Raw genomic sequence first — 13,897 nt, 5'->3', positions numbered from 1 at the left:
TTCACGACAATCATACTATGGAACGCCGTTTGGGTCTTTGCGTGTCAAAAAATATATAGTAGCACTGTCAAAGCTGTAAAGTCTGCAAACAAGCAAACACCGGCCACAAACAATGTTTACAATACCGCGTTGGTAATGAAGCATCATTTGTTCAACCGTAACTGGGGTAGCTAGCTTTAGCTTGGTACCTAGCTAGCACCAATACAACCAGCCTGAAAACAATGACCAGTAGAAACTGTGGTCTTTTTCATTATTCTAAGCAACGATTTTGGAATCCTTGTAAGTATTAGCTAGGTTGCCACTTTTGAAATTGAACTTCAGTTCATGAACATACATAGCTAACCAGCTACTTAACTCAGTTGCACAACGCTAACGTTGTATGCAGCCAGCTAGTCAGGTAAGAACAAATTCTTATTAACAATGAGGGCCCGGACAACACTGGGCCAATTGTGCGCCGCCCTATGGGACTCCCAATCCCGGCCGGATGTGATACAGCCTGGATTCGAACCAGGGACTGTAGTGACGCCTCTTGCACTGATGCAGTGCCCTAGACCGCTGCATCTGTTTTGTGTTTGTGTGTGTGTTAACTATTTAACTGTACTAGAATGCTTAAAAGGCTGCTAAAAATGTAAATATCTTATCAGTAGTGGATTTTTTTTGCAAGGAAATATCGGTATCGGGCAAAAATGTAATCGGTGCATCGCTACTCATAATAGCTAATGTTACCTTTAGTGAGTGTGTTTGATGGGGCTCTTCCCTCCCTGTAGCTGTGGTGAGCCTGAACGACAGTGAGGAACTCTCTAGTTCTGTGTTGGAGGATGATGATGAAGATGAGTCAGATGGTCCTGCTGAGCAGGACTCGGGCAGCGAGGTGGAGGTCATCGAGGAGGTGCAGGGGAACGGGAGGCAGCAAGCCCCCTTGCCGCCCCCCTCTCTCTTCCTGGACCAGCTCCCGCCCCTGCAGCCACACCCCCAGTTCCTGCCTGCACTATCGGAGCAGGATGCAGCTGTGCTCTCATTGGTCACCACAGAGGCAGACCTAAAGGTAAAACAGTGACTGTCTTAGGATTTCATAACTCAGTCATGTAAGCAGTGTAGACCTAAATGCTGTGGGTGACTGATGTTAAAAGTTGCACTTTTTGCAAAGGGGGTGAAAGTATCTTGTTTTGTGATCGTAGGTTTTGCTCTATAAATGTTCTCATGCTTCTGTGTTTTTCCCCTGCAGATGGTGGAGGATGACCTAGAGGGGGAGGTGGTGATGGTGAGGCTGGGGGTAGGAGGAGATGAGGCAGAGGGGATTTGCTACACAGAGCTGAAGCCCTCTACCACCCTGCTGGTTCCTCTGGAGCTGGTGGAGGGGCATGCCCTGGCCGACGGCGCCCACCTGGGGCTCATTGAGGTGGGGGAAGGCAGCCAACCAGAGGTAGCCACCTCTGGAGCCCACAGCAGCTTCTCTCTGATTCTGGAGGATGTGGATGACGATGCAGACACGGTACCACTAGAACCCAGTAAGCATCTGACCACAGAGGAGGCAGGTGGCACGTCTGAGACGCCTGTGACCGACCCGGAGGTCATCTGCCTGGGTACGGACAACCAGGACACCCTGGCTGCAGCTGAGCCCCTGCAGGAGCAGGAGGCTGAGATGGACACCCTGGAGGGGATGGACACGCTGGAGGGGATGGACACCCTGGAGGGGATCATGGATAGCTGGACGGAGGCAGAGACTGGTGGAACTGAGGCCATGTCAAAGGAGAATGTTCCTCTAGTCACGGACGTCCTGCCTGAATCCTTTGAGGCTAAACCAGCCAGATCAGCTGAAGATGTTGACACAGACCATGTAGAAGAGCCAGATGAGATCCCTGCTGACTCTGAACCAACCAAAGCAGAAGAGACGTCACCAGTCCTGGATGAGAATGAGCAGCCGAACGGAGCGTTGGAGGAAACCGAAGAGATGACCATGGAAGAGGAGACTCTCTCGTGTGCTCATCGAAAGGAGGAGATGAAGGCAGACGTTGTTGAGCTAGAAGAAGAGCGAGAGGAGCCCGTCTCTGTCCCTGCAGACCAGCCTCTGTCTCAGGTAGAAAGCAATGGATCCATCCAGTCAGACAACCATGAACCTGTCCAGGGAGAAGCCATAAGTGAGTTGGCAGCCATACTTGAAGAAGAAGCAGCTCAAACCGGAAAGCTCTCTATAGCCAGTGTGGAGGAGAGGAATCTGGACAAGACCTCCAACAGCCAGTCTAAGTCTGTGGAGGAAATCTCAGAGGGGGTCAGGAAAGCCCCGTCCACTCCGACACGCAGGATAACCAACCAGAGGAAGATGGTGAAGTTTACCTCAGTGGAGGCGGAGAGGCCTGGGTCAGAGGACGAGAGGCCGGCCGGACAGACTGAGATGGAGACAGACGCTCAGGTCCCAATCACACCCAGACGGATCACCAGGAGCTGCCGGCACAGCCAGGACTTCGGAGTTCCCGTCACACCTCGCCGAAGCGCTCGGAAAACTGAATCCCAGCCAGAACCGGAGCCTTGGAGAGAGCAGGAGGAGAGGAAAAGGGAGGAAGAGGTCCCGGCGGAAACTGTGGTCCTCTCAAAGGCAACCCCGACCAAGCAGCGCACTCCACAGAAGGCCACTCCGAGGACGGGAACCCGCCAGACCAGGAACACCCAGGTGGGGAGCAACAGAGAGCCAACAGCCATGGATGAAACAGCCAACCAGGTGTCAGTTCAGTCTGTTACACACAGCGCTAGGAAGAGCACAACTGGAACCAAGACCCCAGCCGCCCATACTCAGTCTGTGGTCCCTGAGGAGGAAGAGAAGGGGAATGATGAAAGGGCCAAACAGCCCAGCAGTCCAGGCAGGGTGACCCGCAAATCGACCCGTGCGGGCGTGACCCTCGCCCTTTTCACAGAGGAAGGGGTTGCTCTGACCCCTCCCCGCAGCCGGAGGAAGACGAGGGGTGAAGGCACCGCTGAGAAGACGCCCTCCGCACTCGCCCTGGATGACCCGCCCCTCAGCGTTTACCGTCGACCAACCAGGAGCCGCCTGTGGAACCACCAGGAGGAGGACCTTCCCCTGTTAGAGACGCCGCTGGAGGTGGTCTCCGGAACGCCGGTGGCCGACGCCCTCATCCAGAGACTCCGTGACGAGGAGGTCAAGAGGGAAGTGGTTGAGGCCCCGGTCATCACAGAGATGGTGAGAGTCAAGAGGAGAGTCACCAAGTCGTTGGGTCAGCGGTCGCCCTCTCCACTCCCGATGGGAGACATCATAGTGCCCGAGGCCGACCAGGGAAGCCCCGTCAGGGACTCGTTCATCTACTCACCACCTCGAAGGAGAACCAGAGGTAACTTGCTCCTAATTTTTTAGCACATTTGCCTGTCAGACTTTGTGGTTAGAAGAGGAAGGTTATTCTGTAGTTGTTCTGGCTTTCTTTCACACCTTTCATCTTCTGTCTGATAGGTAGGAGAGTAGAGTCTCCCGGTCAGAATAACGTGTCTGCGCCTCCTGTTACTCGTACCAGGCGACCGGCGGACACCACTGCAGCACAACCTGATAACGAGGTCAGTTGATCACGTCCTTTAGACTGATGTTAGACAAGACAGGACTGTCCGGTTCCATTTGCCTCCATAGCCCTCCTCCCTCAGCCACAACTTTAGTGTTCACAGGTTTAAATGGACTGTCTAGGTTTACACAATATGGTGGAGATGATTTCTCCACCTAGCCCTCAAATACAATAACTGGTTCCTTTGGCATATTGCACTCACCTATCCCATCCTCTCAGATCTGTGAACACAGAGGCCTTGTTCACAGATACATGGTCATTTGCTACATGTCAGGTTGCTGTTAGCTAAAACCATATTCAAGCTTAGTCTCTGACTATATCTTTCTATTGCTCAGGAAAAGAACTCGTCAGAAGACGATGTGGAGAAAGAGACGGCTGCTGCTAAAACCAAAGCACCCAAGAGGCGAACAACCAAGTAAGTTCTGTTGACATACTGCCATCGGCGTTCCTCTAGTCAAAGCTTCCCCTAACACTCCATCTGCAATGTGAGTGCTCCAACCCGCCAGGACTTGACATTAGCTGTTGTCCGGGACAAGTAAATAAATTGGCGGACAAAAGAATATACCAGTTACAAAAAAAAAAAAATTTGCGCACAATATCAAACAATTACACAGATCAGAATTGCATCAGAGGGGCCAACAGTGGAATAATATTACAATCTATTTTTCATGTACATAAAAAAAGCCTACAGGTCAGTGTAGGTGATATGCATATTGGCTACAGCCTTATGCCCAAACAGATGTTGACATGAGTGAGGCGCCAGAAAATGTAGCTAAACTTTAATGAGACGTTTAGTTAAATCAATATAGGTTAAACTGCAGTCATTTTTGACAAATATAATGAAGGATAATTAACATTAACCTCTAAGATTCTGTCGACATACTCGAGGCATGGTTTGTTCAGATCAAATGGTCACAAAACCGGAGAGTGAAGGACAGGGCCTGTTGCACACCGCGCATCACCCAACTTGAATCAGAGCGGAGGTGGTCAGCATTTCAAAACTATTTCACCATAAACTTAATTGTTTAAAATATGGACGATTTGTCATGCAACATATTGTTTCAAAGTAGCCTAGCCAAAATACAACAACATAAATGTTGAGGGAATTATTTAATAACACGTTATATGCCATTTAAACCAGCAATTTACTCTGTTTTATTGGTTTTCAAAAACGTTATTTTATTGTCCAGCAGCAAAAGGCATAATCCTAGTCATTAGTAAACCGTGCTAGTGGATGATAATCCTAGTCATTAGTAACCCGTTCTAGTTGATGATAATCCTAGTCATTAATAACCCGTTCTAGTTGATGATAATCCTAGTCATTAGTAACCCGTTCTAGTTGATGATAATCCTAGTCATTAATAACCCGTTCTAGTTGATGATAATCCTAGTCATTAGTAACCCGTTCTAGTTGATGATAATCCTAGTCATTAGTAACCCGTTCTAGTTGATGATAATCCTAGTCATTAATAACCCGTTCTAGTTGATGATAATCCTAGTCATTAGTAAACCGTGCTAGTTGATGATAATCCTAGTCATTAGTAACCAGTGCTAGTTGATGATAATCCTAGTCATTAGTAAACCGTACTAGTTGATGATAATCCTAGTCATTAGTAACCCGTTCTAGTTGATGATAATCCTAGTCATTAGTAACCCGTTCTAGTTGATGATAATCCTAGTCATTAGTAACCAGTGTTAGTTGATGATAATCCTAGTCATTAGTAAACCGTGCTAGTGGATGATAATCCTAGTCATTAGTAACCCGTTCTAGTTGATGATAATCCTAGTCATTAATAACCCGTTCTAGTTGATGATAATCCTAGTCATTAATAACCCGTTCTAGTTGATGATAATCCTAGTCATTAATAACCCGTTCTAGTTGATGATAATCCTAGTCATTAATAACCCGTTCTAGTTGATGATAATCCTAGTCATTAGTAACCCGTTCTAGTTGATGATAATCCTAGTCATTAGTAACCCGTTCTAGTTGATGATAATCCTAGTCATTAGTAACCCGTTCTAGTTGATGATAATCCTAGTCATTAGTAACCCGTTCTAGTTGATGATAATCCTAGTCATTAATAACCCGTTCTAGTTGATGATAATCCTAGTCATTAGTAACCCGTTCTAGTTGATGATAATCCTAGTCATTAATAACCCGTTCTAGTTGATGATAATCCTAGTCATTAATAACCCGTTCTAGTTGATGATAATCCTAGTCATTAATAACCCGTTCTAGTTGATGATAATCCTAGTCATTAGTAACCAGTGCTAGCTGATGATAATCCTAGTCATTAGTAAACCGTTCTAGTTGATGATAATCCTAGTCATTAGTAACCCGTTCTAGTTGATGATAATCCTAGTCATTAGTAACCCGTTCTAGTTGATGATAATCCTAGTCATTAATAACCCGTTCTAGTTGATGATAATCCTAGTCATTAGTAACCCGTTCTAGTTGATGATAATCCTAGTCATTAGTAAACCGTGCTAGTTGATGATAATCCTAGTCATTAGTAACCAGTTCTAGTTGATGATAATCCTAGTCATTAGTAACCCGTTCCAGTTGATGATAATCCTAGTCATTAGTAACCTGTTCTAGTTGATGATAATCCTAGTCATTAATAACCCGTTCTAGTTGATGATAATCCTAGTCATTAGTAACCCGTTCTAGTTGATGATAATCCTAGTCATTAGTAAACCGTGCTAGTTGATGATAATCCTAGTCATTAGTAACCAGTTCTAGTTGATGATAATCCTAGTCATTAGTAACCCGTTCTAGTTGATGATAATCCTAGTCATTAGTAACCCGTTCTAGTTGATGATAATCCTAGTCATTAGTAACCCGTTCTAGTTGATGATAATCCTAGTCATTAGTAACCAGTGCTAGTGGATGATAATCCTAGTCATTAGTAAACCGTGCTAGTTGATGATAATCCTAGTCATTAATAACCCGTTCTAGTTGATGATAATCCTAGTCATTAGTAACCCGTTCTAGTTGATGATAATCCTAGTCATTAGTAACCCGTTCTAGTTGATGATAATCCTAGTCATTAGTAACCCGTTCCAGTTGATGATAATCCTAGTCATTAGTAACCTGTTCTAGTTGATGATAATCCTAGTCATTAATAACCCGTTCTAGTTGATGATAATCCTAGTCATTAGTAACCAGTGCTAGCTGATGATAATCCTAGTCATTAGTAAACCGTTCTAGTTGATGATAATCCTAGTCATTAGTAACCCGTTCTAGTTGATGATAATCCTAGTCATTAGTAACCCGTTCTAGTTGATGATAATCCTAGTCATTAATAACCCGTTCTAGTTGATGATAATCCTAGTCATTAGTAAACCGTGCTAGTTGATGATAATCCTAGTCATTAGTAAACCGTGCTAGTTGATGATAATCCTAGTCATTAATAACCCGTTCTAGTTGATGATAATCCTAGTCATTAGTAACCCGTCCTAGTTGATGATAATCCTAGTCATTAGTAACCCGTTCTAGTTGATGATAATCCTAGTCATTAGTAACCCGTTCCAGTTGATGATAATCCTAGTCATTAGTAACCTGTTCTAGTTGATGATAATCCTAGTCATTAATAACCCGTTCTAGTTGATGATAATCCTAGTCATTAGTAACCAGTGCTAGCTGATGATAATCCTAGTCATTAGTAAACCGTTCTAGTTGATGATAATCCTAGTCATTAGTAACCCGTTCTAGTTGATGATAATCCTAGTCATTAGTAACCCGTTCTAGTTGATGATAATCCTAGTCATTAATAACCCGTTCTAGTTGATGATAATCCTAGTCATTAGTAAACCGTGCTAGTTGATGATAATCCTAGTCATTAGTAACCAGTTCTAGTTGATGATAATCCTAGTCATTAGTAACCCGTTCTAGTTGATGATAATCCTAGTCATTAGTAACCCGTTCTAGTTGATGATAATCCTAGTCATTAGTAACCAGTGCTAGTGGATGATAATCCTAGTCATTAGTAAACCGTGCTAGTTGATGATAATCCTAGTCATTAATAACCCGTTCTAGTTGATGATAATCCTAGTCATTAGTAACCCGTTCTAGTTGATGATAATCCTAGTCATTAGTAACCCGTTCTAGTTGATGATAATCCTAGTCATTAGTAACCCGTTCCAGTTGATGATAATCCTAGTCATTAGTAACCTGTTCTAGTTGATGATAATCCTAGTCATTAATAACCCGTTCTAGTTGATGATAATCCTAGTCATTAATAACCCGTTCTAGTTGATGATAATCCTAGTCATTAATAACCCGTTCTAGTTGATGATAATCCTAGTCATTAGTAACCAGTTCTAGTTGATGATAATCCTAGTCATTAGTAACCCGTTCTAGTTGATGATAATCCTAGTCATTAATAACCCGTTCTAGTTGATGATAATCCTAGTAATTAGTAACCAGTTCTAGTTGATGATAATCCTAGTCATTAATAACCAGTGCTAGTTGATGATAATCCTAGTCATTAGTAAACCGTGCTAGTTGATGATAATCCTAGTCATTAATAACCCGTTCTAGTTGATGATAATCCTAGTCATTAACCTTTCTGATCTCCCCATCCCGGATCCGGGTTCGTGAATACAGACTCAAGCTCATTACCATAACGCAACGTTAACTATTCATGAAAATCGCAAATGAAATGAAATAAATATGCTAGCTCTCAAGCTTAGCCTTTTGTTAACAACACTGTCATCTCAGATTTTCAAAATATGCTTCTCAACCATTGCAAAACAATCATTTGTGTAACAGTATTGATGGCTAACGTAGCATTTAGCATTAGCATTCAGCTGGCAACATTTACACAAAAAAACAGAAAAGCATTCAAAAAAATAATTTACCTTTGAAGAACTTCAGATGTTTTCATTGACGAGACTCTCAGATAGCAAATGTTCAGTTTTTCCTGAAAGATTATTTGTTTAGGACAAATCGCTCCGTTTTCTGCGTCACGTTTAGCTATGAAAAAACCCCTGTATCCAGGATTGTGTAAATCTATCAGCAAGCTCATTAGCATAACACAACGTTAACTATTTATGAAAATCGCAAATGAAATGAAATAAATATGCCATCTCTCAAGCTTAGCCTTTTGTAAACAACACTGTCATCTCAGATTTTCAAAATATGCTTCTCAACCATAGGAAAACAATCATTTGTGTAAAAGTAGCTAGCTAGAGTTAGCATTTCGCGTTAGCATTTAGCGTTAGCATTAGCGTTAGCATCCAGCACGCAACATTAACAAAAACATAAAAGCCTTCAAATAAAATCATTTACCTTTGAAGAACTTCTGATGTTTTCAATGAGGATACTCTCAGTTAGATAGCAGATGCTCAGTTTTTCCAAAAAGATTCCTTGTGTATTAGAAATAGCTCCGTTTTATACATCACATTTGGCTACCAAAAAAAATCCATAAATTCAGTCCTCAAAACGCAAACTTTTTTCCAAATTAACTCCATAATATCGACTGAAAACATGGCAAACGTTGTTTAGAATCAATCCTCAAGGTGTTTTTCACATATCTCTTCATTGATACATCGTTCTTGGAAACATGCTTTCTCTCCTGAATCCCAGGAGAAAATGCCTGCACCTGAAGATTACGCACAAATTTAGACAAAGGACACCGGGCGGACCTCTGGAAAATGTAGTCTCTTATGGCCAATCTTCCAATGATATGCCTACAAATACGTCACAATGCTGCTAAGACCTTGGGCGAACGACAGAAAGTGTAGGCTCATTCCTTGCGCAATCACAGCCATATAAGGAGAGAATGGAAAACAGAGCTTCAGAAATTCTGCTAATTCCTGGGTGATGCATCATCTTGGTTTCGCCTGTAGAATGAGTTCTGGGGCACTTACAGACAAAATCTTTGCAGATTCTGAAACTTCAGAGTGTTTTCTTTCCAAAACTGTCAAGAATATGCATAGTCGAGCATCTTTTCGTGACAAAATATCGCGCTTAAAACGGGAACGTTTTTTATCCAAAAATGAAATAGCGCCCCTAGAGCTCTAAGAGGTTAATAACCCGTTCTAGTTGATGATAATCCTAGTCATTAGTAACCAGTGCTAGTTGATGATAATCCTAGTCATTAGTAAACCGTGCTAGTTGATGATAATCCTAGTCATTAGTAACCAGTGTTAGTTGATGATAATCCTAGTCATATTAAGAACCCATGCTAGTTGATGATAATCCTAGTCATTAGTAACCAGTGCTAGTTGATGATAATCCTAGTCATTAGTAACCAGTGTTAGTTGATGATAATCCTAGTCATTAGTAAACCGTGCTAGTTGATGATAATCCTAGTCATTAAGAACCCATGCTAGTTGATGATAATCCTAGTCATTAGTAACCAGTGCTAGTTGATGATAATCCTAGTCATTAGTAACCAGTGTTAGTTGATGATAATCCTAGTCATTAGTAAACCGTGCTAGTTGATGATAATCCTAGTCATTAAGAACCCATGCTAGTTGATGATAATCCTAGTCATTAGTAACCCATGCTAGTTGATGATAATCCTAGTCATTAGTAAACCGTGCTAGTTGATGATAATCCTAGTCATTAGTAAACCGTGCTAGTTGATGATAATCCTAGTCATTAGTAACCAGTGTTAGTTGATGATAATCCTAGTCATTAGTAAACTGTGCTAGTTGATGATAATCCTAGTCATTAGTAACCAGTGTTAGTTGATGATAATCCTAGTCATTAGTAAACCGTGCCAGTTGATGATAATCCTAGTCAAGGGTGGCCAACCATACTACAGGAGAGTCTTGTAAATGGGCAGTGTTGTGTTTTTAGACAGGCTTGAATATGCAAAGAATCCAATGGGCAGTGTAGTCTACATTTTTGTTTGATTCTCTACCATATAAAAACTAATGTACGGCATTTTATTTTGTAAAGTGGGGTGACAAGTGACTGGAGATTGTCCTATTTGTCCAAAGCACAAATGGCAAAAAAGTTTGTCGCGCCCTGCTCACTCTCTATCAGTTTGTTCCAGAAGTCACGAGATGACCTTTTCTCTCTTACTCTCCCCCAGGCGCAATGCAGCGCCCCCTCCCCCAGCCAAGGCGGATTTAATCTCTCCTATGCCCAGCCCGGCCAAGCCCGCCCCGCGCACCACGAGGAGGCTGGTGGAGGAGAACGATGCCCCAGCCTCCCGGATGAACCTCCGACGCAAACGAGTGCTGGAGGCAATCTTCCCCAAACCAGTCACCCGCAGGAAGAAACTATGATCGGATGCCAATTTAGCCCTGAACAAACTACAGCATCAACTTGGAATCTTACAGACTGTCAGAACTCATAGGGTGAATCTCCTCGTCTCCTTTCCTTCAACTGCCCTGAAAAATAGGATGGGGGAAAGTAGTATGGTGCCTGCTGGGTATTTGCTTTTCAATACACTATAACGCAGATGAAGAAAAGGAGACCGAGGAATCCATTCTAGAGATCTGTGGACTGGACTCCTAACTTTACTCTGAGGAAACTATTTTATTCAGATTTTCTTCTAACGGTGACAGCCTGGGTTTTTGTATTTAAGACAGACAACCAGTGGAGAACATTTTTTTTAAATCAATTAAGCAAATTTAATTGGATATTGATAAAATAATTTTCTATAAATTATTGTTATGTTTACAGGGCGGAAGACTGGGGGACTTGAACACCAAAAAAGTGTTTTTTATTTCTGGAGAATTCTTAAATTTCTATAAATTGATGCGTATGTAAATAGTCTCTTTTGCCATGTTATGAATAAAGTTGAATACTTGTGAATGATCTGTGCTAAATTTTAGTGTTTTGAAAATGTTTGGCTCATAATCACGATGCCAATATCAGCCTTAAGACAATTATTTAAGTTAATTGCTGTTTTTCGAGTGATTTAATTTGCAATGATTTGGATTATTTTGTCTTTTTTTCCCTGTACTGTATCACTAACATGTATATAACCTACACAGTAAATCCACTGGGGCTGTTTTAAGGTCGTTTATTTGACCAGCATAACATGCCGATGAATGTAGAATGTCTTATTTTCCATGACTGCTCTGTGACAATACGGTAAAGCTGAAGTATTTCATTGAGACTGTGTGGAGTTCTTGTCTCTGTCCAATGTTCTGCTCTTAAGCAATAAGAAGCAAGTACTAAGACTTGATCCTGGTTGGATAGAAACCTTGATTGTGTACATTTAGTAGTGGGGCACGAGTATTTGAATTGTCCCATTTTGATTTATGACCAATTTAAGGTCAGGGTCAGATCGCGCTAGATAAGACATTTGAAATAGGGCAATCATGGGCCCAAAATGGCAGTATAAGACGGATGGGGATTGAGGGTTCAGGGAGGTATTAGTATTGGCTCATATGACAAAAGTCAACTGTGTGTATCAGTAATCTTAACTTTTATAAAGTTTAGTGTTAGGTTCTAATTCTCAGAGTAAAACACTGAGTGTGCAAGCAGGCCCAACCCCCACTCTTACACTAGCCCAAGCCAATGGCATGTACCAGATGCTTAGTAGGCTCTGCTCACACTTACTGGCCTGAGGCCAAACCACAACCAACAACATTGGACACTATGGAACAAAAAGCCTTCACTATATCATCCTGGAATATCCAAGGCCTGAGGTCATCTGCCTTTGGCCTAAAGAGCAGGAACATGGACTTCATCAAAGAAATCGGAAATACAAACATTGTCATCCTACAAGAACCATGGTATAGAGGAGATGGACCCACTGGTTTCCCTCTAGGTTACAGAGAGCTGGTAGTCCCATCCACCAAACTACCAGGTGTGAAACAGGGAAGGGACTCAGGGGGTATGCTAATTTGGTATAAAGCACACCTTACTCACTCCATTAAATTAATCAAAACAGGAACATTTAGCATTTGGCTAGAAATTCAAAAGAAAATGATCTAAACAGAAAAATGTCATCCTGTGTGCTACCTATATCCCCCCACTAGACTCTCCATACTAATGAAGACAGCTACTCCATCCTGGAGGGGGGGAAATCAATCATTTCCAGGCCCAGGGACATGTACTAGTCTGTGGCGACCTAAATGCCAGAACCGGACAAGAACCTGACACCCTCAGCACACGGGGATAAACACCTGCCTGGAGGTGACAGCATTCCCTCCCCCATATGCCCCCCTAGGAACAACTATGACAACATAACCAACAAAAACGGGTCACAACTCCTGCAGCTCTGTCGCACGCTGGGTATATACATAGTCAATGGTAGGCTTCGAGGGGATTCCTACGGTAGGTACACCTATAGCTTATCTCTAGGCAGTAGTATTATAGACTACTTTATCACTGACCTCAACCCAGAGTCTCTCAGAGCGTTCACAGTCAGCCCACTAACACCCCTATCAGACCACAGCAAAATCACAGTCTACTTGAACAGAGCAACACTCAATCATGAGGAATCAAAGCCATAGGAACTGAGTAATATTAAGAGATGCTATAGATGGAAAGTAGTGTGGAAACCTACCAAAAAACAATTAGGCAACAACAGATTCAATCCCTTTTAGACAACTGCCTGGATAAAACGTTCCACTGTAATAGTGAAGGTGTAAACTTGGCTGTAGAAAATCTTAACAGTATATTTGACCTCTCAGCTTCCCTATCAAATCTAAAAATCTCAAATAGAAAACTGAAGAAAATGAACAACAATATCAAATGGTTTGATGAAGAATGCAAAAATCTAAGAATTAAATTGAGAAACATGTCCAACCAAAAACATAAAGACCCGGAAAACCTGAGTCTACGCCTTCACCACGGTGAATCACTAAAACAATACAGAAATACACTACGGAAAAAGAAGGAACAGCACGTCAGAAATCAGCTCAATGTAAATTGAAGAATTCATAGGCTCTAACCACTTCTGGGAAAATTGGAAAACACTAAACAAAGAACAACACGAAGAATTATCTATCCAAAATGGAGATGTATGGGTAAACAATTTCTCCAATCTTTTTGGCTCTATAACAAAGAACCAACAGCAAAAACATATACATCAAAATACAAATCTTAGAATCAACTATTAAAGACTACCAGAATCCACTGGATTCTCCAATTACCTTGAATGAGCTACAGGACAAAATAAAACCCTCCAACCCAAAAAGGCATGTGGTGCTGATGGTATCCTCAATGAAATGATCAAATATACAGACAACAAATTCCAATTGGCTATACTAAAACCCTTTAACATCCTTAGCTCTGGTATCTTCCCCAATATTTGGAACCAAGGACTGATCACCCCAATTTGACCCCAATAACTACCGTTTGATATGCGTCAACAGCAGCCTTGGGAAAATCCTCTGCATTATCATTAACAGCAGCCTTG

At 42.2% G+C, this 13,897-nt stretch overlaps 1 protein-coding gene across 3 annotated transcripts in view; it reads left to right on the top strand.

Moving 5' to 3' along the window:
* Positions 1-11,644, top strand: part of ahctf1 (AT-hook containing transcription factor 1) — a 49,031-nt gene extending 37,387 nt beyond the window's left edge. For all 3 annotated transcript variants that reach the window (XM_090209635.1, XM_021574673.3, XM_021574674.3), the window contains 5 exons: positions 768-1,045; positions 1,226-3,341; positions 3,458-3,558; positions 3,896-3,975; positions 10,610-11,644. In XM_090209635.1, coding sequence (XP_090065761.1) covers positions 768-1,045; positions 1,226-3,341; positions 3,458-3,558; positions 3,896-3,975; positions 10,610-10,805 — 2,771 coding nt within the window. In that variant the 3' untranslated portion in view covers positions 10,806-11,644. The remainder of the gene's footprint in view (positions 1-767; positions 1,046-1,225; positions 3,342-3,457; positions 3,559-3,895; positions 3,976-10,609) is intronic.
* The last annotated feature ends 2,253 nt before the right edge of the window (positions 11,645-13,897 follow it).

This window comes from Oncorhynchus mykiss, chromosome 19, assembly GCF_057628025.1.
Source record: "Oncorhynchus mykiss isolate SJ-2025 chromosome 19, ASM5762802v1, whole genome shotgun sequence".
Classification (NCBI taxonomy): Eukaryota; Metazoa; Chordata; class Actinopteri; order Salmoniformes; family Salmonidae; genus Oncorhynchus; species Oncorhynchus mykiss.
Note: the sequence above shows the minus strand (reverse complement) of the source record. Positions and strands in the feature narration are given on the sequence as shown.